Source organism: Elephas maximus, chromosome 1, assembly GCF_024166365.1.
Source record: "Elephas maximus indicus isolate mEleMax1 chromosome 1, mEleMax1 primary haplotype, whole genome shotgun sequence".
NCBI classification, from domain to species: domain Eukaryota; kingdom Metazoa; phylum Chordata; class Mammalia; order Proboscidea; family Elephantidae; genus Elephas; species Elephas maximus.
In genome coordinates this window covers 100,141,840-100,167,002 of record NC_064819.1, presented here as the reverse complement: position 1 = coordinate 100,167,002, position 25,163 = coordinate 100,141,840, and the positions used below count along the sequence as shown (strand labels likewise).

Below are 25,163 nucleotides of genomic sequence, written 5' to 3'. Positions count from 1 at the left end.
TAGTAGGTGCCAAAAATATTCATAATGTGAATTATATTGTGAATTTCTTCAAACCCGTACTAGAATATTTTTGAACATAAAGCTGATTACTCAGTTTAGTGCCTAAGAATAAAAGAGCTATTTTATTGGGCTGTTTAACTTGGATGAAATATAAAAATGACCACTTTAAAAAGATGGATTAATACATGTGCCTGAAAACAAATCAGTTTAAAGGAGAGAGATTTTTAACTGATGAGATCTTTAGTCTCAGTCAATGTCACTTATAACCTAAGACAAATTGAGGGAATAAAGTGAATGTTCTGATAGAAGACCTGACATATGGCTACAGCTTTTTTAGGCTTACCCTTGCTTAAAGAAAAAAACATGTTTACGTTACAAAAAAAAGAAAAAAAAAATGCCAGGAACTTAAAATTGATCTTCAGCAATTGGTAAAGTCAAACAGAACCCCCACTGCCCTCAAGTCTGACTCTGAAGACGTGAAAATCAATTCCAGAGACCAGGATAAGGAAGAAGGTCCATGGAATGGGAAAGAGCATTACTAACACAAAGGGGGTTCACTTCCTGAAGATCAACTCATTTTGAACCATAATGTCCCACTCTACCCATAGGTACTGCTACTGCTTCTTGACTCTTTATAGCTGCTGAAGAACCAAGCTCAGACTTTCTTTGTTGGTCTCCAGAAGATCTCTTGGACCAATATACAATAAGCTTGAACAAGCCTGTCTCCTGAGAACTTGCACTGACTAAGACTGTCCGTATAAGTTATTTCATTTATCTTTACAATGTGCGAAAAACAGTCTTGTTATGATGGAATATAATGATTCCTCCTTCCCCTCTGTAGGAGCAAGGGTCAAAACTGAATTTAACTTGTATACAATGAATTAATAAACGGGAAGTATTGGGACTTAGCAGGACACATATTTCCAAAGAGGGAAAAGAAAGTAACTTTCTGAGCACTTAATAGGCATTTTATTTATATTTAATTAATTTTTATTGTATATAATACACAAATATATTCTCGTCTAAAAAAATTCAAACATTACCAGTAAGACAAAAAAGGATGCTCTGTTCATCACCCCAAATTCCAGTCATTTCTCCAAAGAACTGTCACTACTAGTAAAATTATAAAAATGCATTTATACTACACAGATATACTGGTAAAAGGATATAGTTTTTTTAAAACACACAAACTACATAATTATGCATCATTCTCATTCTGCAAAATGTTTTTCTAACAATGTTGGAAGGCAGAGATGCAGTTCATTCCTAACTATTGTATGGTATTCTATGGTACCATGCTGGCTCTCCTATCTACAAATATTTAAGTTGTTTCTAACTTATTACAAACAATACTGCAATGATCACAGTTGGAGTACACTACGAAACTCCATGAGGACTGAGTGTACAGAGTTTTCCCAAATGTATCTGGCCTCAGAACTGTTTTTTTTTTTTTTTAAAGAAACCCTCTTAGGATTAATGTTTAATGGCGCACACTTTAGAAAATCACCTAATCCAGCACTTTCCAGAGTCTCCTATAAATTCTAATTCCTTTATAATCCCAGAATCACAGAATGAAGATCTCTTCACCTACGAAACCTAAGAAGTAAGATGGCTGACACCAAATTTTCCAACATGCACCAGAACAGGCAGTGTAAACCTAACAATAAGAGGCTACTCCCTTTCCAGGAGCCAGGTCAGTGGTTCCAACCCACCAGCTGCTCTGTGGGAGAAAAGACCTGGAGATCTGCTCCCGTGAAGATTACAGCCTAGAAAACTCTATGGGGTGGTTCTTCTCTGTTCCATAGGGTCACTATGAGTTGGAATCGACTTGATAGTACATAACAAAAACAAAACTCACTTTCCAAGGAATCCCTGGGTGGTGCAAATGATTAAATGCTCGTCTACTAACCAAAGGGCTGGTGGATTGAACCGATGGATGGATATACCAGATTGTCGACCCATGCTCCTGTTGATGGGAATTTGGGTAATTTCTAATGTGGGGCTACTATGAATAAAGCTGACACGTGCATTCTTGTGAAAGTCTTTTTTCAGGGCAAAAAGTAGCAGGAGAATGGTTGGCTCATAGGGTGGGAGTATGTTTATGAGAAACCCAAAACCAGTTGCCACTGAGTCAACTCTGACTCATGGTGATCCCATGTGTGTCAGAGTAGAACTGTGCTCCGTAGGGTTTCTGATGGCTGATTTTTGAGAAGTAAATCACCAGGCTCCTTTGGGTGGATTCAAACCTACAACCTTTCAGTTAGCAGCTGAGTGTGTTAACCCTTTGCACTACCCTGGGACTTCATTTTATGTCCTTAGCCTTTTTACCCACAATGGGGATATGAAGTGGGGTATCTCACTGAAGTTTTAATTTGTAATTCTCTGATGAGTAATACTAAGCATATTCTTATATACTTATTAAGCACCTGGATATCCTCCTTTGTGAGGTGTCTATTTAAATCTTTTGCCTACTTTTTTTATTTTTTCAAATTGAGTTGTAGATGTTCTTTACATGTTCTGGAAATAAGTTCTCTGCCAGATATATGTATTGCAAATATTTTCTCCCAGTCTGCGACTTGCCTGTTTATTTTCTCAATGTAATTGAGGGGAAGTTTTTAAACTTCAGCAGTCTACTTTTCAATTTTTAATTTTATGGTTGGCGCTTTCTAGGTCCTAAGAAATCTTTGCTTATCCCAGGGTTGCAAAAATAGTTTTCTTCTAGAAGCTTTATAGTTTTAACATTTAGGTTTATGATCAATCTCAAATTCTTTTTTGTGTATCCTGTGAGGCAAGGGTTGAAGTCCCCCATCCATAACCACTTTAATTACCATTATTGACTTTTGTCTAGTTCCATTATGTTTTATTCCGTATGCTCAGTAGTCAGAACTCTGCTAATGTTTTCTACTATAGGTGAACAGATTTTCCGTTCTGCTTCACATATGCACTCTGCTGATACCTGAGATTTCCAGGAACAGAAAGTTAAAAAGGTGTGGAGATGGTGGAAGGGGACAAGGGAAGTGAATGGACACAATCTAAAACGTCTACAAGGTGTCGTTCTAGGACATTATTAACAGAGCTAAGCCACCACCATCTTAAAAATATACTCCAGGTATATTTTCTTCAAAACCAACTCCACTGAACCTTTTCTGTCAAGGTTCTCCTCACTGTATGTGCAACCCCCTAATCAACCTAATATTCCAATTTCAGAAGAAATTCAGTCTTCTGAATATTTAAGGCTTTCTGGATTTCCATTTTCCAGACTATTTCTAAAAATGATAAACAAGACCAGCTTCAGTATTCAGCCCTTAAAAACTCTACTTTTCACATTTCTAAGTCTTGCAGTTTTCCTACATTATATTCCCTAGACTCACAATAATTTAGCTATTTGATTTTATATTTTAATACAAAACAATCAAGCTGAGACAGAGACCCTTGTTAGTAAGTTATTTCCACTGGGTCCCTCTTTCCCACCTACTTGCTGTCTCCCTCAAAGAATGCTGGCAGACTGGTGAAACATAAGTAATTCTTTGAAAGCTCCTGCTGCTTCCTCTCCAAGTATGATCTTCTATTACGGCTCTACCTCTTACAGCCGTGGCCCTAGGTAGGTTCCTAAGCCTCTCAGTGTCTTAACTTCCTCATTTGTAAGAGAGGATAATAACCATTAACCACACAGCGTTGATATCATGATTAAATGAGGTAATACATTTGAAGTGCTTAGTACAGTGCCTGGTACATAGAAAGGACTCAATAAACGTTTATTATTATTCTCATTATCACGAATAGCCCTCTGAGTCTACAAAAGAGCCTTTATAATAAAGCTAATCTTATTCGATCACAAAACCCCCCAGAGAGATAGTTTAATTATTCTCACTTTATAGCTTGGAGGCGGGGGGCAGGGCATGGAGAGGAGACAGACACCCCAAGCCCCAGAGAGTTTAGCAGTTTGCCCCAAATCACAACTCTAGCAAAGAGGGAGAGGTAGGTTCCAACCCTAGGTCCTTGGATTCCCACATTCTTTCCATGCCATTGCTACCCCTACACCATCTTGCCTTTCATCCATCACCTAGTCTAGGAGTTGTTATTCCTTAGGATTTGTCAGAAAGAAACGCAAAGCCAGTAGTTTCCAGGGTCATTGCTGCTGCGTTTCTTATCAGTATGAAATATGGTAGTAATATATGAATTCTGTAATGGAACGATTATTTTTTCCATAAATAAAAATAGCATTATTGGATTTTTTACTGCTCATAAAAGCAGTATGTGTTCATTGACCAAAAAAAAAAAAAAACCAACCCAAAATCAGTATCAAACCCATTGCTGTCGAGTCAATTTCAACTCATAGTGACCCTACAGGACTGGGTAGAACTGCCCCATGGGGTTTCCAAGACTGTAATCTTTACGGAAGCAGACTGCCACATCTTTCTCCCTTGGCGCAGCTGGTGGGTTCAAACCGCTGACCTTTTGGTTAGCAGCCAAGTACTTAACCACTGCACCACCAGGGCACTCCTTAAAGATGGAAAATAGTTGGCATACAGTATTGTCAATGTTCAGTTACTATGAGTTTCTCCTATCCTTCTCCTCTTCCTTAGTGCTTAATCACTCTGCCACCAGGGCTCTTTATCACTTAATATGGAAAGATACAAATATTTTAAAAATCAGCGATGCTGTGGTGAAATCTCTGCACACATTATCTTCGGACATCTATCCCATTATTTCCTTGGAATAAACTCCTAGAAGTAAAATTGCTGGGGAAAAGAGTAAACCATTTTTACATTTCATATGTACTGCCAGATAGTTTTCTATAAATATACCAATTTATGCTCCTTCCACCTGCATAGTGTGTCCACTCCCTGAACCCTTGCTAACACTCAGTGTTCTACTCTTCCTCATCTTTGCTAACCTGATAAGTGAAATATGGTAGCTTGTTTTAATGTGATCATTTAAAAAGTCATTCACTTTCAACAATGCTCCCAAAATTTCACCTTCGAGAAAAAAAGAGAGAGAGCCTTAAAAATTTGAAAGGGTAGAAAAATAACCCATGCTTGGTGGATACTAGGTAACAGCAGTGATTATTCATATCAAGTTTGTCAGGTTTGACTAGAATCACTAAATGTTTCCATAACTTGCTCACCCCTTCCTGAAAGTCTGTGAGACGACAACAAAATATGACGTCAAGACCACCCACTGAAGCAAAGTGGGTTCTGGCTTTGGCTTTCTTACTAACTAGTCATGTCACCCAGAATTCATATCCTTTAAGCTTCAGTGTCTTCATTCATAAAAAATGGGGATGATGGCTGCCTTTACCAAGTTAGACAACGCTTTCTCCAACAGGATATATGGAAAAGCCCTCAAAAAGCTTGGCACTATCTATACAAAGGCAGGAGGTGGATTTGGCTGTGAGAGCCTCCCTTCCGTCACTGCTTAGTTAGCACCGATTTGGCTCTCTAAGCTCACCCTCCGCCTTTTAAAGTACCATCTATGTTCTGACCATTGCATAGCTCCACTGATTTTCAACTACCTTTCTCATTTTGATTCACTGAAATGACACACTATACTGCTTTTGGAGCTCTTGAATTTTTTGTCCTACTTACCTGATTTCTCACTTGTACCTGACTTTATGCATCCTTCAGTTTTCCCTCAGGAAAACGCCTTATCTCTTCCTTCCCCCCACCAAACTGTCTTCTCTTTAGCTTCTCTGACTCTCATATTAGTCATGTAAGGATTCGCAAAAACAAAAACAATAATCCTGCACTTGGGTAGTATGAGTTCATTGTACCTGGCAGAAAATACTGAAAAACAGGACAAAAATAACCCATAGTTCTATCATCCATAAACAGATTATATTTTGGTAGATCCTCTTCTAGACTTAAGCATATATATGTATATAAGTATATTCCACTCTTTTTTATGATTTGAAATTATGCTATTTTATATTCTCAACATACCATAAACTTAGTTGCATGCCAGTAATCATACTTTTACATCATTTTCAAAGGTATATAACATTCTGTTATATGATTGGATTAATATTTTGCTTTTTTTTTTTTTAACTTAATCTTTAATCCACATATAATTAATTTTGGTGTATGGTACAAGGTATGGCTCTAACTTAAAATTCAAATGGTTAACCAACCAACTGCCTTAATATATTCTGAAGAGTCCATTTTTTCCCACACTGATATGAAATATCGCTTTTATCAAATACTAAATTCTTATATATGTTTGGTCTGGTTTTCAAACTGTCTTCCACTGATTGATCTATTTTTGTGCCAATGTCATGTATAATTATTATTTAAGAATCTTGCCGCTGTTTTTCCATGTCAGTTTTCTAGTTCTAATAGTTGCCAATAGGAAATTATTTTCTAACCTTTAAAATTATGTCTTAACTATTCATTTTAATTTTTCTGCAATGAATAACACCAACCTTATCAGTTTAGAATTACCATTGTGATAGATTTCACAGACCACTAAATTTAACGGAGATTGCCGTTGCACACACTCAGACTCCCTGCACCAGCTTCCTACCCAGAATGTAGATCTGCTTCTTTCTTTGTACTAAGTCTCATTACATGGAAGTAATCATTTGCTTCACAGGAGAAGATATGGCAGTCTGCTTCCATAAAGATTACAGCGTCGGCAGGGGCGTGGGGACCACGGTTTCAGGGGACTTCTAAGTCAATTGGCATAATAAAATCTATTAAGAAAACATTCTGCATCCCACTTTGGAGAGTGGTGTCTGGGGTCTTAAACGCTAGCAAGTGGCCATCTAAGATGCATCAATTGGTCTCAGCCCATCCGGGACAAGGAAGAATGAAGACCACCAAAGGCACAAAATAATTATAAGCCCAAGAGACAGAAAAAGCCACATAAACCAGAAACTACATCAGCCTGAGACCACAAGACAAGAACTAGATCGTGCTGGCTACAACCAATGACTACCCTGACAGGGAACACAACAGAGAACCCCTGACAGAGCAAGAGAGCAGTGGGATGCAGACCCCAAATTCTTGTAAAAAGACCAGACTTAACGATCCAACTGAGACTAGAAGGACCCTGGAGGTCATGGAAAGCACAATAAAAAAAAAAAAAAGATTACAGCCTTGGAAATCCTATGGGGCAGTTCTACTCCATCTTACAGGGTCACTATGAGTAGGAATCACTAGACAGCAATGGGTTTGGTTTTGGGTTTTAATCATTTGCTTTGCCTATTTCAGTGAAACATTAACAAAAAAATGTGTGGAAAGTAAAGTTATTATTACTAGAACAATTTTAGTATTTACTGTTAGAGGATAGTATTTAGTCCATTTTTTAATTCAAAAATAAAATGTAATTTTAACTTTAGTATCTTAATACATATGAATGCATTGCGTTCTTTAAAGATAGATTATGTTGTTTAGATTAACATTGATGCTATAAGAGAAAACTTTTCTGTGCATAAAAAGAACTTCTCATGATATTGTACTTCTTTAAATACCGGTCAAGGTTTATACACACGCCTTTCTTATATACTCTCCCTGTGATCCTAAACAGTTGTATAATTAGTCCTAGTAAAGATCCTTCCCCTTCCTCTTTTCCTTCTCTTTTCCAAGAACTGATGCTATAAAATGTTTTCCCATCTACCACACCACTTCCTCATGAAGTCTCAAATTAAAGGAGGCTATATTTAGCCACAGGGAGCCCTCCTGGTGCAGTGGTTCAACACTCAGCTGCTAACTGAGAGGCTGGCAATTCCAACCCACCAGCTGCTCTGTAGGAGAAGGACGTGTGGCTGTGTGCTTCCGTAAAGATTACAGCCTTGGAAATCCTATGGGGCAGTTCTACTCTGTCCTGTCAGGTCACTATGAGTCAGAACTGACACAATGGCAACGGGTTTGGTTGGGTTTTGGATACTTAACCATGGCATTGGTAGTTCAGTGGTACAATTCTCACCTTCCAGGTAGGAGACCTGTTAATTCCCTATAAAGGCTTGTGTGTTATGATACTGAACAGGTTTCAATGGAGCTTCCAGACTAAGACTAGGAAGAAAGGTCTGGGAATCTACTTCTGAAAAAGAGCCAATAAAAACCCTGTGAATCACAACAGTCCGATCTGCAACCCATCAGAGGGATGGCACAAGACCAAGCGGCGTTTAGATCCGTTGTGCATGAGACTGCTATGAGCCAGGGCAGACCCAACGGCAGCTAACAACAACATGTTAAACCACAGCTTCCCTGCCTCACATACTTACCAGCAAATGCTTTGGGGTCACACTGCCTGCTTTGGCTGAGTCTGGGCACATGACTAACTCCTCTGAGCCTCAGTTTTCTCATCTGTAAATTGAAGATAATAATAGAACCTATTTGGAAGGATTGTTGTAAAGATTACAAATAATTCAGATAAAGCACAGCCTGAATGGCACATGGTAAACACGGAAAAGAAAGTCAGCCTTTAAAAAAAAAAATTTATATATTCAAAGCTAGCTTCAAGCTTAAAAAAAAAAATCACATTTAAAAAGCTTTTTTGTTTTTCTTCTTTGTATTAATGCCCAGCTACCACATCCTCCCTCATTTCAATTCCAATGCCAACAATCCTCTGTTTATATCTATGGGTATTTTTACAGAGAATAAATACCGCATTCAGAATATACCCATTTGCAGAGGTAGTAAAACTCAATTATGATACCACTGTTGCTTCTTAATTCCACATAAGAAACATGTTATTTCTGTAAACTCAAATTTGCAGTTTTTTTAATTAAATAATTTTTACTGTGCTTTAAGTGAAAGTTTACAAATCAAGTCAGTCTGTCACATATAAACTTATATACACCTTACCACATATTCCCATTTACTCTCCCCCTAATGAGTCAGCCCAAATTTGCAGTTTCAAAACTAAAAACCAGACGGCTTTCTAATGGTGTAAACTGATCTTCATTAACCAGGCACTTTATCTGACAGTTTTTTTTTTTTCAATCTCTCAAAGTTATAGTGAAGTGTCTGAGAATCTCTTCAGATTATCAACAAATTCGTCAACTATATATGTTGACTAAAACCAAACCTGATGCCATCAGGTCAATTCTGACTCATAGTAACCCTGTACGACAGAGTAGAACTGCGCCAGGGTTCCCAAAGCTGTAATCTTTACGGAAGCAGACTACCACATCTTTCTTCCGCAGACTGGCTGTCGGTTTCAAACCACTGACCTTTCAGTTAGTAGTGGAGCACTTAACCACTGTGCCTCTAGGACTCCTTATCAATATATATATATGTATAGTCAACATCTATTTACCACACATCTGTTATCCAGAAGGCATTGTGCCAGCACTGGGAGACATAAAGGATCAAGCAACACTTTCAAGGGCTGGTCCTCTGCTCCTAAGCCAGTGGGTGGGGATGTATGAAGGAAGGAGACATAAAGAAAGTAGTAAACACAGTAATGAATACAGAGTAAGTGGTACAGACCTGTGGTTCCTGAGAAGGTTCTTAGGCCTATTCCCACTGAGTCTGTCTCCATAGGCTTACGGGGGTCCTGGGAGTTTGTAATGGGGTGGGGGGATCAACTTCTCAGGTAGTCCTCATGAGCATTCAGGTTTGGGGACCGTAAGATAAAAATAAACATCATAATAATTCATATAAAAAAATCACCTCTAGCTAAAGGAAGTCTTCATATAGGAGACAAACTCTGAGCTGAGCTCTGTAAGATTTTCTCCCCAACTTTTATTTTGAAACTTTTCAAATCCATAGAAAAATTGAAAAATCAGTACAATCAGCACACCTGTATACCCTATGCTCAGATTTACCAGTTATCATCCTGCCTCAAATGGTTCTTGTACACGCGCACACACACACACTCCTCAATCACTTGAAAGTAAATTACAGACACTATTAACACTTCACCCTTAAATACTTCAGCATGCATACCCAAAAAATGAGAACACTCTCCTACAACAGTATCATTTTCATGTCTAAGAAAATTAGCAATTCTATAATATCAATATATAATTCATATTCAAATTTACCCAAATGCCCCTGAATTTTCTTTTATACAGGGGCATTTGGGTAAATTTTGTTGGTTTGTTTTTGGATCCATCATCCAGTCAAGGTTCACTCAATGCATTTGGTTGTTCTGTCTCTTTTAATCTTGAATATTCCTCCTCCAGTTTTGGGGATTTTGTTTTTCATGACATTGACATTTTTGAAGGAGTCCAGGTCAGTTCTAACATTCTGGATCTGTTTGTCTGTTTCTACATGATTAGATACAGGTTAAACAGTTTGCAAGAATACTACATAGAAGGCAGTCCACTGCATCGAGAGGCACGTTAACGCCAATCACTACAGGTGATGCTAAATTTTTATTATCGTGTTTTAGATGAAAGTTTACAGCTCAATTTTTCATACAAAAATTTATTATGTGACCCTAGTTGCAATCCCTGTAATGTGACAGCACACTCCTCCTTTTCACCCCATTCCTGTGTTCATTCAACCAGCTCCTATTCCTTTCTGCCTTCTCATCCTGCCTCCGGACAGGAGCTACCCATTTAGTCTCATGGATCTACTTGAACTAATAAGAAGCACAATCTTCACGAGTATTATTTTATGTTTTATAGTCCAGTCTAAACTTTGACAAGTTGGCCTCAGGAGTGGTTTTAGTTCTGAGTTAACAGAGAGTCCAGGGCACATGTCTCCTGGGGTTCCTCTAGTCTCAGCCAGACTATTAAGACCGGTCTTTTTAAGTGAATTTGAGTTCTGCAATCCATTTTTCTCCTGCTCTGTCAGGGACTCTGTTGTGTTTCCTGTCAGGTCATTGGTGGTAGCCAGGATCATCTAGTTCTTCTGGGTCTCAGGCTGATAGAGTCTCTGGTTTATGTGGCCCTTTTGTCTCTTGGGCTAATATATTCCTTGTGTCTTTGGTGTTCTTCATTCTCCTTTGCTCCATGTGAGTTAGGACCAACTGATACATCTGAGATGTCGATAGCTAGCTTTTAAGATCCCAGACGCCACTCACCAAAGGGGGATGCAGAACATTTTAACAAACTTCGTTATGCCAATTGACCTAGATGTCCCCTGAAACCATGGTCCCCAGACCCCTGCCCCTGCTACTCTGTCCCTCGAAGTGTTTGGTTGTGTTCAAGAAACTTCTTAGCTTTTGGTTTAGTCCAGTTGTGCTGACTTCCCCAGTATTGTGTGCTGTCTTTCCCTTCACCTAAGAGAATTCTTGTCTACTATCCAGTTAGTGAATTCCCTTCTCTCTCCCTTTCCACCCTCGTAACCACCAAAGAATGTTTTCTGTGTTTAAACCTTCTCTTGAGTTCTTATAATAATGGTCTCATACAATATTTGTCCTTTTGTGACTAATTTCACTCAGCATAATGCCTTCCAGATTCATCCATGTTGTGAGATGTTTTCTGGATTCATCATTGTTATTTATCATTGTGTAGTATTCCACTGTGTGAATATACCATAATTTGTTTATTGTCTGTAGATAGGTAACTAGGTTGTTTTCATCTTTTTGCTATTGTGAACACTGCTGCAATGAACATGGGTGTACGTATTTATCTATGGTGATGTTAAATTTGATCACATCATTAAAATGGACTATGGTATGGGGTTGCTATGAATCACAATAGACTTGACGGCAACAGGTTTGGTTTGTTTTTTTTTTTGTAAAGACTTAGTACCTATTTCTCAATAAACTTTTACCTAGTGGTGTTAGCAGCTACTGATGATTCTTGCCTGAGTCAATTATCACATTTGGGATTACAAAATGACGACTTCCTAACTCTATCATTTCCCTATATTTATTGTTTTGCAGTCTTCTGAGAAGTAGAGCTAACTATCCTTTTGTTGTTGTGTGCTGCTAAGTCAATTCCAACTCATAGTAACCCTGTATGACAGAGGAGAACCGCCACATTTCTTAGGCTGTAATCTTTATGGGAGTAGATTGCCATGTCTTTTCTCTCTCGGAGCCACTGGTGGGTTAGAACTGCCAACCTTTTGGTTAGCCACCAGGGCTAACCTTAAGGGAGGACTGGTTGTACAGTGGTTAGAGCAATCGACTGTTAACTGAAAGGTTGGCAGTTTGAACAGCAGCTCTGTGGGAGAAAGATGTTGCAATCTACTTCCGCAGATTTATGGCCTTGGAAACCCTATGGGGTGGCTATAAGACAGAATTGTCTCGATGGCAGTGGGTTTGGTTTTGGTTACTCTCCTTTAGATCTTTAGGTATCACTACAAATTCATAAATTTGTTTTAACTCAGTGTATTATAATCCATTACCATCATCATTTTTTCAAATTGTCTTGAATTTTGGGTTAAGCTGTCTCATATTTGGCTAGGAGGGTTCCCTTCAAGCCAGCATCTGTGTCATTTTAACATAATCTCACTGGCACTTGAAGCTGCTTTCCGGCACAAGACTCCTTCAAGCTCGCCTTGTACCATCCCTGTCCCAGACCTGGAATCAGCTGTTTCTCCATAGAGCCTTAGTTTCTTTTAGTGGGGAACAGCATTTAGAAACCAGGATCTGAGCACTAGGTGTCCTCACTGCTCCTGGGATGTCATCGCTTCTAGACTATTTCAGTGGACAAAGTCAGGATTTTTTTTTTAAACAACCGTAAGTTCATACTGATAGTTCCAATCTAACTTCAGCACTACAGGGTTTTTCTTATTTTCTATTAGTATATCTTTCCTCTCACACTGAAAAACCATAGTTGATAGCATCATTATTATTAGTAGTAACAAACCTACTAAGTTGAAGTGTTTTTGGAGGGGAAGTTCTTTTTGTCCTTAAAATACATCCCACTAAGGATGTATATAGTTAGGGTGTTATATTCAAGTTACTTTTTCTCTGTGTGGTTGTGCTATCACTTAGGTTCATTTGTTTCTCTTTATATTCAGTTATACAATATTTTTTGATTATTTAAAAAAATTTATTTTCTCTCCCTTCCTTTTCCCTCCATCTATTCCTGTCTGTCCCCTACAGATAGCCACTTTTATGAATTTCTGTTATCCTTTGTTTCTTGTGCAGAAATAAGCAAATATGTGTGTGTAGATATATGCTCTTAATTCTTCCTATACCTTACATAAAAGGTATAATACCATACCCAGTCTTTTGGAACTTGCTGTTTTTACTTAACAATATATCCTGGAAATCACTCTATAGTGTAACACTACACTGCCTGGATGTAAACAGACAGAACACTTTGACAGAGAAAAGGGGGAAAGGGCATTCCAGACAGAGTGAATGGGATATAGCAGTTGGGAAGGTAAGAACCAACAGGCTTCATTACTATATGAAAGAGAAAGAGAGGAGACTCATCAGGCATGAGTGGAGGCTTCACTTAGAAAGGTGGGAGAGATCAGCCCCGCTGCCATATCATACATCTTCAGGGAAGGCCATCAGACTATCATCTGAGGAGCTGTACAATGCACAGCTATGATGGCTGTACACAACAGCCCCTGGGGAAGATAAAGGTGAAAACCACGCTGGGGCCAGGTTGTGGAGACCTTGAATTATAAAGTAAAGCAGAGTTAAGATTTTGTCTTGTACATGATGGGGAAGCTAAAGTTTTTTTTATAGAAGATTATCAAGTTCAAAATCTTGCTTTAAGATAAATACGACTACAGATAGACTGGAGAGATCTTAAGAGGGGGTTACTGGAATTGTCTAGTTGTGGCATAATAAAGATCTCAATTGGTTGATGGCAATAAAAAGGGTAGTAGTACCTATCTTCAAAGAGTTTCAATCTATTGAGATTATGCAAAGTTATATAATATAGAAAAGTGATATTTTAGAATCAGAAGAGACTCTGGTTATCCCACTATCCAGTGGTTCCAAGTCCAGCTGATAATCAGAACCCCTTAGAATAGCTTGGGAAACCCTGGTGGTGTAGTGGTTAAGTGCTACGGCTGCTAACCAAAGGGTCAGCAGTTCGAATCCACCAGGCGCTCCTTTTTTACTCTGTGGGGCAGTTCTACTCTGTCCTATAGGGTTGCTATGAGTTGGAATCGACTCGACGGCACTGGGTTGGTTTGGTTTTTAGAGGAGCTTGTTAAAAACAGATTTTTGGGCCGCATTCTTCAGAGACTATGATTTGGTATGTCTGGGGTATAGCCTGAGAATCTGAAATTTTTTTTTATTGTTGTAAAAATATATATAACAAAACATTTGCCAATTCAACACTTTTCAGGTGTACAGTTTAGTGATATCAATTATATTAACCATACTGTGCAACTACCACCCATAATCATCGTCAAATTTCCTGCTAAGAATCTTAATTTTTAAAAAATTTTTATTGTGCTTTAGGTGAAAGTTTACAGCCCACATTAGTTTCTCATTCAAAAATTTGTACACACATTATTTTGTGACATTGGCTGCAATCCCTACAATGTGACAGCACGCTCCTCGTTTCCACCCCTAGTTCCCTGAGTCTATTTGTCCAGTTTACCCGACCCTTCCTGCCTTCTTGTCTTGCTTTTGGGCAGGAGTGGCCCATTTGGTCTCGTATATTTGACTGAACTAAAAAGCACATTCTTCACATGTGTTATTGTTTGTTTTACAGGCCTGGCTAATCTTGTCTGAAAAGTGGGCTTTGGGAGTGGCTTCAGTTCTGCATTAGTAGTGTCCGTGGGCCATAGTCTTGGGGGTTCCTCTAATCTCTGTCAGACCAGTAAGTCTGATCTTTTTTTGTGAATTTGAATTTTGTTTTACATTTTTCTCCCACTCTGTCCAGGACTCTCTATTATGATCCCTGTCACAGCGGTTGGTGGTGGTAGCTGAGCACCATCTAGTTTTTTGTAGGCTCAGGCTGCTGGAGGCTGTGTTTCATGTGGTCCTTTAGGCTAGTATTTTCCTTGTGCCTCTGGTTTGCTCCAGACGGGATGGGACCAATAGATTTATCTTAGATGGCTGCTCGCAAGCTTTTAAGACCCTAGACACTACTCACCAAAGTAGGATATAGAATATTTTCTTTATGAACTATGTTACACCAATTGACCTAGATGTCCTTTGAGACTGTGGTCCCCAGCCCTCAGCCCCAGCAACTCAGTCCTGAGAATCTGAATTTTAACAAGCTCCTCAGATGATCCTGCTGAATGGCCACGTTTGGGGACAACTGATATAGTCTAGCCTTTTCATTTCATGGATGAGAGACTGAATCACAACACTATTTTAAGAATGTTCTAGATTATAACCTAGGGGTGGAGGCCTTTTTAATCAGTAACAAAAACTCAAAATTTAAAAAAGAAGAAAAAGACAAATCTGACTAAAAAACAATTAAGAACTTTTGTATGACAAAGGAGCCTGTAAACAAAGAAAACAGACAAAAGACAGACTTGTAAAATATATTTTAACAGCTAAAGGGGTTATTACCGTAATATTCATTGAGGGTTTATGAAAATATATGAAACTAACCCAACAGAAAAATGGACAAAGGATGGAAAAAGAGGCAACTACCCACAAGAGAGCTGGTGAAGCTATATTAATAACCTACAAAATAGAATTCAAGACAAAAACTACACAAGTTGGGCAAGGCAGAAAATTCAAAGTCTTCTGTTGCCAGGACCACTTCTGTTCCTCATTTCACCTTGCAAGAAAGCCGTAACAAAAGTAAGAGCAGGAGGGAGGTGGGCATTCCTTCCAATTCCACAGGAAGGCTGGAGCTCCTCCTCGTCTACTTCCCTTTTCTTTCCTTCACTATGATCACTGAGCCTAGACTGAGCACATGGAAGCACAGTAATGGGAAGGACATGATTATAATGCCTGGTTGTATTTTCCAGTCTCCTCTACTTGACACTCCTAAATTATTACCCTTAATACTCTTTTGTCAGTACGACTTATGTTGAAAAACCATTTTTTTGCACAGAAAAAACTGTATTACAGTTACTTGGATTTAAGTTGAGGTTTAAGTCCTTAAGTCCAATTTATAAACAGTCTAAATGCCCTTAAACAATCTGTTTCTTTTACCACTTTATTAGTCACATTACCTAATTTAAAAAATTAATGTACTACAAGCAAAAAAATTTAAAGAAAAATATAGTAACTCTTGTATCCACCACCGAGTTTAAAAAATAAAATACAACCAATAAGAAGTGAATCTCTTGTAACCTCTATCCTAAACTGGGTATTTCCATCAAATGTTAATAATTATTCTACCTAACATGTAGGATCACATGATTTAAATTTTTTTTCTTGTGTTTACTAAATGGAAACCCTGGTGGCGTAATGGTTAACTGCTATGGCTGCTAACCAAAAGGTGGGCAGTTCAAATCTGCCAGGCGCTCCTTGGAAACTCTATGGGGCAGTTCTACTCTGTCCTATAGGGTCGCTATGAGTTGGAATCGACTCGACGGCAGTGGGTTTGGTTTGGTTTTTTACTAAATATTCCAAATTCACTAAATTAAATGTGTTATTTTAAAAGGGAAAATATACCTCTAAAAAGAGGAAACTCAAGAAAATTCTTGAATCACTGAAATTTTTCTTTTCTTTCTTTTTTTAAAGCTGAGAATAGTTTAAGAAAAAAATTAAGAGTTTAAATACCAAAAAGACCCAAAGCCGTTGCTATCAAGTCAATTACGACTCATAACCCTTTGGGGTTGCCAAGGCTATAAATGTTTACGGAAGCAAACTGGCACATCTTTCTCTCACAGAGTGGCTGGTGGGTTCAAACCTCTTGGTTAGCAGCCAAGTAGTGCTTAACCACTGCGCCACCAGGGCTTCTTGAGAGTTTAAACAGAAAATGATGTATTAGTACATAAGAGAGTCTAATTATTTTTCCACCTAGACTAAAAGATGAGATATACTTAACAGATGAATTAGCAATTTAGGTTAAATACATGAAACAGTTTCTCAAGCTGATTATTAAACAGGATGACAATGTAGTCTTAAAAGTTTTAAATTCAACATTTGCGATGATTTATACAGAGGCAGGATCTGCTTCTTAGGGTACTCAACAGTAAGTATGTTTCTGAATAATAGGTGAAGACAGGATAGGTGATCACACATGAAAAAGGACAGAACTGCAAAAAATTAAATTTCACCCTCCCCACCAAAAAAAAAAAAAAAAAAAAATTTAGGAAAAACTCATGAGAAGAATCTTAGACAGTTTTATGATACAGACTGTAATCTTTATATACAGGTATAAATCACTCCACCACTGATCTGTCAGTTTGTACTGTGGTCGCTCGAGTTTTGCTCTGATGCTGGAAGCTATGCCACCAATATTTCAAATACCTGCGGGGTGACCCATGGTGGACAAGTTCTTCAGCTTCCACATTAAGACAGACTAGGAAGAAGGATCTGATGGTCTATTTCTGAAAAAATTGGTCAGTGAAAAACCTTATGAACAGCAGTGGAACGTTGACATAGTGCCAGAAGATGAGATCCTCAGGTTGGAAGGCATTCAAAATATGCCTGGGGAAGAGCTGCCTCCTCAAAGTACAGTCGGCCTTAATGACACGGATGGAGTCAAGCTTTTGGGACCTTCATCTGCTGATGTGGCACAACTCAAAATCAGAAGAAACAACTGTAAGCATCCATTAATAACTGGAACATGGACTGTATGAAGTATGAATCTAGGAAAATTGAAAATCATCAAAAATGAACTGGACCGTATAAAGATCGATATCCTAGGCATTAGTGAGCTGACATGGACTGGTATTGGCCATTCTGAATCGGACAATCATACGGTCTACTATGCCAGGAATGACAAATTAAAGAGGAATGGTGTTGGATTCGCTGTCAAAACGAACATTTCAAGATCTACCCAGAAGTACAATGCTGTCAGTCAGTGATAGATAATATCCATACTCCAACAAGGAAGACCAGTTAATATGACTATTCAAATTTATACACCAACCACTAAGGCCAAAGAAGAGGAAACTGAAGCTTCTTACCAAATTCTGCATTCTGAAATTGATTAAATATGCAATCAAGATGCGCTGATAATTACTGGTGACTGGAATGCAAAAGACAGAAAAACAAAGAAGGATCGGCCTTGATGACAGAAATGACACTGGAGATCATATGACAGAATTTTGCAAGACCAACAACTTATGCAAATACCTTTTCTCAACAACATAAAGGGTGACTATACATGTGGACCTCACTGGAATCAAATCTACTACATCTGCAGAAAGAGATGATGGAAAAGCTTAATATCATCAACGAGAACGAGGCCAGGGGCCAACCACGGAATCAGCTGCTCATATGCAAGGTCAAGTTGATGCTGACGGAAATTAAAACAAGTCCACCAGAGCCAAAATATGCCCTTGAGTATATCCCACCTGAATTTAGAGACCATATCAAGAACAGATTTGATGCAGTAACACTAATGACCGAAGACTAGACGAGTTGTGGAATGATATCAAAGGCACTATACATGAAGAAAGTAAAAGGTCATTAAAAAGACAGGAAAGAAAGAAAAGACCAAAATGGATTTCAGAAGAGGCTCTGAAACTTGCTCTTGAACGTAGAGTAGCTAAAGCAGATGGAAGATATGATGACGTTAAAGAGCTGAACAAAAGATTTCAAAGGGTGGCTCAAGAAGACAAAGTAAAGCATTATAATGAAACATGCAAAGACCTGGAGTTAGAAAACCAAAAAGGGAGAGCATGCTCAGCATTTCTCAAGCTGAAAGAACCGAAGAAAAAATTTAAGCCTCGAGTTGCAATACTGAAGGATTCTACCGGCAAAATACTGAACAATGCAGGAAGCATCAAAAGAAGATGGAAGCAATATACAGAGTCACTGTACCAAAAAGAATTGGCTGGACATTCAACCATTTTCAGGAGGCAGCATATGCTCAAGAACCGACTGTACTGAAGAAAGAAGTCCAAGCTGAACTGAAGGCATTGGTGAAAAATCAAGGCTCTGGGAATTGACAGAATACCAACTGAGATGTTTCAACAGACAGATGAAGTGCTGGAGGTGCTCACTCATCTATGCCAAGAAATTTGGAAGACAGATACCTGACCAACCAACTGGAAGAGATCTGTGTTTGTGCCCATTCCAAAGTAAGGTGATCCATCAGAAAGCAGAAAGTATTGAACAATATCATTAATATCACATGCAAGTAAAACATTGCTGAAGATCATTCGAAAGCAGTTGCAGCAGTACATCGACAGGGAACTGCCAGAAATTCAGCCTAAATTCAGAAGAGGACATCAAACGATGGATATCATTGCTGATGTCAGATGGATCTTGGCTGAAACCACAGAATACTTGAAAGATGTTTACCTGTGTTTTATTGACTATGCAAAGGCATTTGACTGTGGGTCATAACAAATTATGGATAACATTTCGAAGAATGGAACTTCCAGAGCACTTAATTGTGCTTATGAGGAACTGTACATAGATCAAGAGGCAGCTGTTCAAACAGAACAACAGGATACTATGTGGTTTAAAATCTGGAAAGGTATGTGCATCAGGTGCGTGTCACTTTCAGTCTGTATGCTGAGCAAATTATCTGAGAAGCTGGACTATATGAAGAACACAGCATTAGGATTGAAGGACTTACTAACAATCTGCGATATGCAAATGACACAACCTTGCTTGCTGAAAGTGAAGAGGACTTGAAACACTTACTGATGAAGATCAAAGACCACAGCCTTCAGTATGGATTACATCTCAACATAAAGAAAACAAAAATCCTCACAACTGGACCAATAAGCAACATCATGATAAACAGAGAAGACTGACATTGTCAAGGATTTCATTTTACTTGGATCCACAATCAATGCCCACAAAAGCAGCAGTCAAGAAATCATACAACGTATCCCATTGGGAAAATCCGCTGCAAAAGACCTCTTTAAAGTGTTAAAAAAAAAAAAAAAAGATGTCACTTTGAGGACTAAGGCACCCATGACCCATGCCATGGTATTTTTTTTATTGTGCTTTAAGTACAAGTTTACAAATCAAGTCGGTCTCTCATACAAAAACTTATATACACCTGCTATATACTCCTAGTTGTTCTCCCCTCAACGAGACAGCCCACTCCTTCTCTCCACTCTATATTTTTGTGTCCATTCAGCCAGGTTCTGACCCTCTGCCCTCCCACCTCCCCTCCAGACAGGAGCTGCCCACATAGTCTCATGTGTCTACTTGATCCAAGAAGCCCACTCACCAGTATCATTTTCCATCCCATAGTCCGGTCCAATCCCTGTCTGAAGAGCAGGCTTTGGGAATGGTTCCCATCCTGGACTAACAGAAGGTCTGGGAACCATGACCTCCAGGGTCCCTCTAGTCTCAGTCAAACCATTAAGTCTGGTCTTTTACGAGAATTTGAGGTCTGCATTCCACTGCTCTCCTGCTCCCTCAGGGTTCTCTGTTGTGTTCCCTGTCAGAACGGTCACCGGTTGCAGCCAGGCACCATCTAGTTCTTATGGTCTCCGGCTGATGCAGTCTCTGGTTTATGTGGCCCTTTCTGTCTCTTGGGCTCATAATTACCTTGTGTCTTTGGTGTTCTTCACTCTCCTTAGCTCCAGGTGGGTTGAGACCCACTGCTGCATCTTAGATGGCCGCTTGCTAGCGTTTAAGACCCCGGATGCCACTCTTCAAAGTGGGATGCAGAATGTTTTCTTAATAGATTTTATTATGCCAATTGACCTAGATGTCCCCTAAAACCATGGTTCCCAAACCCCTGCCCCTGCTACACTGGCCTTTGTTCAGTGTATTCAGGAAACTTCTTTGCTTTTGGTTTAGTCCAGTCGTGCTGACCTCTTCTGTAATGTGTGTTGTCTTTCCTTTCACCTAAAATAGTTCTTGTCTACTATCTAATTAGTGAATATCTCTCTCCCTTCTTCCCCCCCCACTCTTATAACCATTAGAGAATATTTTCTTCTCTGTTTAAACTATTTCTTGAGTTCTTATAACAGTGGTCTCATACAGTATTTGTCTTTTTGCAACTAATTTCACTCAGCACAATGCCTTCCAGATTCCTTCATGTTATGAAATGTTTCAAGGATTCATCATTGTTCTCTATCAATGCTTAGTATTCCATTGTGTGAATATACCATAATTTATTTATCCACTTATCAGTTGATGGGCACCTTGGTTGCTTCCATCTTTCTGCCCTTGTAAACAGTGCTGCAATGAACATGGGTGTGCATATATCTGTTCGTGTAAAGGCTCTTTTTTATTTCTCTAGGATATATTCCAAGGAGTGGGATTGCTGGATCGTATAGTAATTCTATTTCTAGCTTTTTAAGGAAGCGCCAAATTGATTTCCAAAGTGGTTTTACCATTTTACATTCCCACCAGCACTGTATAAGTGTTCCAGTCTCTCCAGAACCTCTCCAACATTATTTTGCATTTTTTGGATTAATGTCGGCCTTGCTGGAGTGAGATGGAATCTCACTGTAGTTTTGATTTGCATTTCTCTAAAGCTAATGATCGTGAGCATTTCCTCCCGTATGTTAGCTACCTGAATGTCTTTTTAGGTGAAGTGTCTGTGCATATCCTTTGCCCATTTTTTAATTGCGTTGTCTTTTTGTAGTTGAGTTTTTGCAGTATCATGTAGATTGTAGAGATCAGGTGCTGATAGGAAATTTCACAGCTAAAAACTTTTTCCCAGTCTGTAGGTAATCTTTTTACTCTTTTGGTGAAGTCTTTGGATGAGCATAGGTGTTTGATTTTTAGGAGCTCCCAGTTATCTAGTTTCTTCTCTGGTGTCTATGCACTGTTAGTAATGTTTTGTATACTCTTTATGCCATGTATTAGGGCTCCTAGCGTTGTCCCTATTTTTTCTACCATGATCTTTTTCGTTTTAGATTTTATACTTAGGTCTTTGATCCATTTTGAGTTAGTTTTTGTGCATGGTGTGAGGTATGCGTCTTATTTCATTTTTTTGCAGATTGATATCCAGTTATGCCAGCACCATTTGTTAAAGAGACTGTCTTTTCCCCATTTAACTGACTCTGGGCCTTTGTCAAATAACAGCTGCTCATATGTGGATGGATTTATGTCTGGATTCTCAATTCTGTTCCATTGGTCTATGTATTTGTTGTTGTACTAGACACCGTATATTTTTAATCACCTCACATACACAATGAACAATGACTAAGGAAGATGCCTTTGAATTATGGTATTGGCGAAGAATACTGAACAAATCTGTCTTGGGGGAAGTACAGCCAAAATGCTCCTTAGAAGCAAGGACGGTGAGACTTCGTCTCATACTGTGGGCATGTTATCAGGAAGGACCAGTCCCTGGAGAAGGACATCATGCTTGGTCGAGGGTCAGCGAGAGAGGCAGACCCTCAACAAGATGGACTGACACAGTGGCTGCAACGATGGGCTCAAGCATAGCAAGGATTGTGAGGATGGCACAGGACCTGGCATTGTTTCGTTCTGTTGTACACAGGGTCACTATGAGTTGGAACCGAGTCAACAGCACCTAACAATAATAAATCACTCGTTATTTTATTCTAAGGAAATTGAGTTTTTTTTTTTTTTAACAATTATTCAACAGTAATGCATTATAACTTTCTTTCATAATTCGAATAATGACATTTTACATTTGCATTGCTGTTATTGGTCAGGGTCAGAACTGACTTGACGGCAAAGCGTTTCTTTTGGGTTTTCTACTTTACCTGATGTAGCCCTGGTGGTGCAATAGTTAAAACAGCTTGGCTGCTAACTGAAAGGTCTGCAGTTCAAACCCACGAGCCACTTCACAGAAGAAAGATGTGACAGTCTGCTTCTGTTAAGATTCACAGCCTTGGAAACCCTATGGGGCAGTTCTACTCTGTCCTGTAGGGTTGATATGAGTTGGAACTGACTCAACAGCACTGGGTCTTTTTTTTGGTCTACTTTACCAAGCATGATGTCCTTCTTTAGGGATTGGTCCCTTCTGATAACATGTCCAAAGTAAGGGAAACAAAGTCTCGCCATCCTCACTTCTAAGGAGCCTTCTGCTGTACTTATCCCAAGACAAGTTTGTTCTTTTGGCAGTCCATAGTATAGTCAATATTCTTCACAAACACCATAATTCATATGTGTCAATTTATTCGTATTTGTTACTTCATTTGATCCTTACAGCCTTTTCTATAAAACAGAAATTTCTAACCTAGCGTCATAAAGCTAGCAGTGACAGAAACAACTAGAACCAAATCCTCTGGTCTGGGTCACAGATCTTTCCACTACACCTCGATGCTTTCCAAAATTTTAGTAAGGCTCTCCCTGTTTTATTAAGAACAGAGATAAAGTTTACATTTACACTTATCATAAAACCTTAGTATTTCAAATTAAATCTGTGAAAGGACAATCTGAATCTCAATAAGATAGTGTCTTAAGTTAAACTATAATATTAAAAAAAAAAAAAATTAACAGCCAACATTTCCTGAGAACTTACAATGTGTCAGGCCCAGTTCGGAACACTTTATATGAATTAATTCAATCCTAAGAACCCCCTTCAGGTACTATTAGTCTTTGTTTTAGAGACAGAGAACTGTTCAATAATTTATTCAGCTAGCAAATGGAGGAACCAGGATTTGAACCCAAGCAAGACTGACTCCAGAGCCCACATTCTTAACCCAATGAAGTATAATGAGGACATTAACGAGTGTAAGTTTTAATGGCTTTGGATCCAAGAGGACATTGTTGAACACTGGCTCAGCCACTTACTAGCTGTGTGATTCCAGCCAAGTTACTTATAATCCCTTTGTGTCTTATTAGATTCCTCATCTGTGAAATTAAATGGGACCATGGATGTAAAAGCATTTGGTACAAAATCTGGTACATAATAATGTCTATTAATTATTAAGCCCTTACTCTTATTATTTCTACTTCTGCTACTTTAATGAATATCCAAGAACAATTCAACAATGCCCAAGCAAAACAATGTCTACACTGCAAGCAAAAAATATCAAAAGGCTCTCTGCTTTCATCTACACTTCTTTCCTTCCTACTGTTCCAAAATGCATGTACTATTCTAATAACCTCATCTCCCATAAAAACTTAAGAAATATTAAATCAGATTAATAGTTAGAACAGTCTTGTATTCTCTTACAGAAAGACCAAATAACTTGGTAAGGAAAATAGTATACGTACGAAGCCAACTTCAAAAGATCTCCGCACTGCTCAAGCATCTAACATCTAGGAAAAATTCACCAAAGTATTTATCTAAACTTTCTTGAATCTTTTTAAAATATTGAGTTCATAACACCTCTTGGGATAACAAGATAGTTATCTGCTTGCTTTTATTAGTCCTTTAATTACTTCAAGCTTCAAAGAATTCCTTATTTTAGTACTCCCACTCTTCATGACTTCAATGGTTAAATCCTAGTCTTCAATCTCCATTTTTGCATATAATACCACCTTCGTAGTCATATGAAAGTCTCTTCATTTTCTTCAAGTACTTATAACTGATTTTCTCTGGACCTTTTCCATTTTTGAAGCATTTTTCTTGAGATGATTTAGTGGGAAGAACATTGGGCTAGGAGCCAGGAGTCCTCACTCTGCCCTCTACTACCTCATTGCTCAGATTCTTTATCTGAAAGATGAGAAGATTGCACTAGATAAATTTGTAATAGGTTCCCTTATACCTCTAAGCCTCAAATTTCCACGATTCTGGGTCTTTCAACCAGAATGCTGGAAGCTTTAGAAATCATTCAGTATTCTAAAAATTCCCCTAAACCTTTTACTTCAGTTGGACAAGGAGGAGCTGGTAGGTTCAGATTGGGAGCTGGAGGAGGACATAATAATCAGGAAGCCCAGGACTATAGAAAGACATGGCATTTTGTGAGTCAGCAGAAAAAGATCAATTAAACAAGAGAAAAAAAGGCTGAAACACATGGCATAACTCTGACCTAATCCCTATCTACCTATTTGACGGGGATAAGAAACAGAGAAAGCTTTTGGCAGCAGTAGAGGTCATCCGGCCCTCATTTCTTCTTCAAGGGAGCAATAAAACTCTGCCGTATTTGCAATGCTGTTACTAAAATGCCCTACTAGAATGCCTGATGTGATCCACAGGGTTTTTCACCGGCTGATTTTCAGCAGTAGATCGCCAGTGTCATTCACAGGTATACAGAAAAAAAAAGGGCCAAGGAAAATGACAGAAACCCTCAATGAGATGGATTGACACAACAGCCAAAACAATGGACTCAAATGATCAAGACGGCAGTGGACACGGCAATATTTTGTTCAGTTATACATAAGGTCACCGTGACACAGAGCAGACGAGACAGCACCTAATAACC

General features: G+C 38.7%; 2 protein-coding genes across 5 annotated transcripts in view; one reads left to right on the top strand and one right to left on the bottom strand.

Annotated features, from left to right (window-relative positions):
* Positions 1-25,163, bottom strand: part of KCTD20 (potassium channel tetramerization domain containing 20) — a 44,487-nt gene that overhangs the window by 16,700 nt on the left and 2,624 nt on the right. For 2 of the 4 annotated variants that reach the window (XM_049890731.1, XM_049890754.1), the window contains exon 2: positions 8,225-8,306. The exons of 1 other annotated variant lie outside the window; for it this stretch is intronic. The gene's annotated coding sequence lies outside the window, so the exon portion shown is untranslated. Of the gene's footprint in view, positions 1-8,224; positions 8,307-9,434; positions 9,571-25,163 lie in introns of those variants that run through there. One more of the 4 variants, XM_049890739.1, reaches the window with a different exon arrangement.
* Positions 23,667-25,163, top strand: part of PXT1 (peroxisomal testis enriched protein 1) — a 45,932-nt gene continuing 44,435 nt past the window's right edge. Inside the window, exon 1 of the mRNA XM_049871466.1 lies at positions 23,667-23,672. Coding sequence (XP_049727423.1) covers positions 23,667-23,672 — 6 coding nt within the window. The remainder of the gene's footprint in view (positions 23,673-25,163) is intronic.